The sequence below is a fragment of the Cyprinodon variegatus genome, unplaced genomic scaffold (genome assembly GCF_000732505.1).
Source record: "Cyprinodon variegatus isolate N-32 unplaced genomic scaffold, C_variegatus-1.0 Scaffold479, whole genome shotgun sequence".
NCBI classification, from domain to species: domain Eukaryota; kingdom Metazoa; phylum Chordata; class Actinopteri; order Cyprinodontiformes; family Cyprinodontidae; genus Cyprinodon; species Cyprinodon variegatus.
In genome coordinates this window covers 77795-80053 of record NW_015150932.1, presented here as the reverse complement: position 1 = coordinate 80053, position 2259 = coordinate 77795, and the positions used below count along the sequence as shown (strand labels likewise).

At 39.7% G+C, this 2259-nt stretch overlaps 1 protein-coding gene across 4 annotated transcripts in view; it reads right to left on the bottom strand.

Moving 5' to 3' along the window:
- ecel1 (endothelin converting enzyme-like 1) overlaps positions 1 to 2259 on the bottom strand; it is a 68980-nt gene that overhangs the window by 21731 nt on the left and 44990 nt on the right. For all 4 annotated transcript variants that reach the window (XM_015389877.1, XM_015389878.1, XM_015389879.1 and 1 more), the window contains exons 8-9: positions 1035 to 1133; positions 553 to 627 (exon numbers count right to left, since the gene is read on the bottom strand). In XM_015389877.1, coding sequence (XP_015245363.1) covers positions 553 to 627; positions 1035 to 1133 — 174 coding nt within the window. The remainder of the gene's footprint in view (positions 1 to 552; positions 628 to 1034; positions 1134 to 2259) is intronic.

The window sequence follows — 2259 nt, the reverse complement described above, 5'->3', positions numbered from 1 at the left end:
TACATTGGTTGGAAAAACAACCAATTTATTCTTAGAATCTAGGTCCCTAGATCCGCCCCTGATTTTAACCCATCGCTGCAGGAAGGCCTCAAAGAAAAAGGGAAGAACTGGAAGGTGAGGAACTTTAACCGATAACAGAATCTAACTGGGCTTAATGGGAGGTTTTTTTTATATCTTAAATCCAAAATGTTTATATATTTTTTAAAATCTTGGTATAATTCCTGCTCTAAGTGAGTCTCTCTGTCAGCTAAAGGCATATTTTACAGTCATTATACTCCACTTAACGATTAATCAATTACTGACTATTTTTTCAATAATTAATCATGATTAGGATGATTTTTTTCAGGCCTAAACTGAACATATATCCTGTATTTCTATTGTTCATCTCAGAGGCTGATGGTCCGTCTGCTTCTCTGGTATATTTGGTCTCATCAGCATCATCAGAGTCATTGAGCATCTTTCTCTACCTGAAGTCAATCAGGGGAAGTTTCTCCTCAGGCTGCAGAGAACCAGCTGAAACGAATGGAGGTGATGATGCGTTCGTTGACTCACCCCATACTCCTGATCAATGAGCTCAGGTTTGAGCAGGAAGTCTGGGTATCCGGTCATCACCATCATGTGCTTGAGCTGCGGGAAAAGGACGAGGAGCCGATCAGTGGAACGGCGTTAAACACGGACGCTGCAGGATCTTTAAAACACGCAGTCACTACGGCAGGAATCAACTAATCAAAAAAGCCGCACTAATAGGATTACAGGGAAGCTCTTTACATCCAGCATGGCTCTCTAAAAGGATTATAACTTTAGATTGTAAAAGTATTAGAAGGCGTATCTTGCAGTGCAGACCCTAAATCAGCAGCACAGAGAGACACGGATTAGGCAATCCTCACTCCTCAATGTGAAGCCCTTCATGTATCCAATCACTCTCTATCTTAGACTTCAGTCAGTCACAGAATCACAAAGAACTCATTAAAGCGTCTAAAGTGCTAATCGCATCTCTCATGGCTCAGATTTCACGGTTCAGTTCAGACTCCAACCTTTGCTCTGGCCGCCTCCTTGGTGGCGTCGTCCATCCAGTCAAGTTCCTGCAGCCGAAGGTCCAGAGAGTGTTTAATGTCCTCTACCAGCTCCTGTACCTGCAGGGACGGAGGAACGGACAGTGCTGAGCTGAAGGCGGTGATGGCGGATCAACCAGACCTAAACAATCCACTTCGTTTATCTTTAACCGATTAAAAAGTTTGTTTAAAGACGTGAACTCAGATTTCCAAAGATCCTCAGAGTCTCTCAGCCTGCAGAGGATTTTTATCCTCAGACTGAATCAAATCGCTGCTGAAAGATTTACTTTTGATTTTTAATCAACCAGTAGGGTTAGTTCATACTTCACTAATATTTCTAGTTACTTAGTGAGTACTACCATGAGTAACTGAACCTGTTTCTGTTGTAATATTTTAGACTTTCAAGCATTTTATACATTAATTCAGCTGTTAGTCCGTTTTTCTTTCATCTTCAGTGAATTTGACTGAAAAAAAGTTTCTTCTCAGTTGCAGAAAATTAAAATCTAAATAAGTTTTTTTTTTTTTCTTAAGATCAGTGCAGTTTTTTTCTTGTATTGAGGAGGTAAATGAGACACTTTCCAAATGGAACAAGTCAATTTACATTTAATATAAGAAAAAATAATTGCATTTTCTTATTTTGAACGCATATTATCTAATTATCTTATTTTAAGAGTAATAACACTCATTCCATTAACAGATCATCTTATTTTCCTGCTCAAATCAAGGCTAAAATACACTTAATTTAAAAGATTGACTTATTTCTAGACAATGTTATCCTCTGGTTTCCGCCACCCATCATCAGAACCACATCCCATCCCTGATTGATTAAGAGCAAACGACCTAACAATAAACTTTGGATGCATGTTGCCCGTGGCAACAACATAGTATAAAAACCTTAATAATAAAGTAATGTTATCAGAAGGAACTGCTTTGTTTTCTCAAACTTCTTCAGTTATTTAAAAATGCTCGAAATATAATTTTCCAGGAAATAAAAACCCAATCAGGGATGAAGACTTTGGTCCAAACCCCTCCTGAGCGCCGCCTGCAGCCACGGCGGCTCACGCTGCGAAGCCTCAGCGGCGCCGCTCGCTCTGTACTGAATAATAACTCAGGCGTTTACGCCTCCTCCTCTTTTCTCTGGTTGAAGGTAAATAGTGGAGTTGGTTGACAGTTGCCTTTTGTATCTATGCTTCTTTTTCTATGTCTG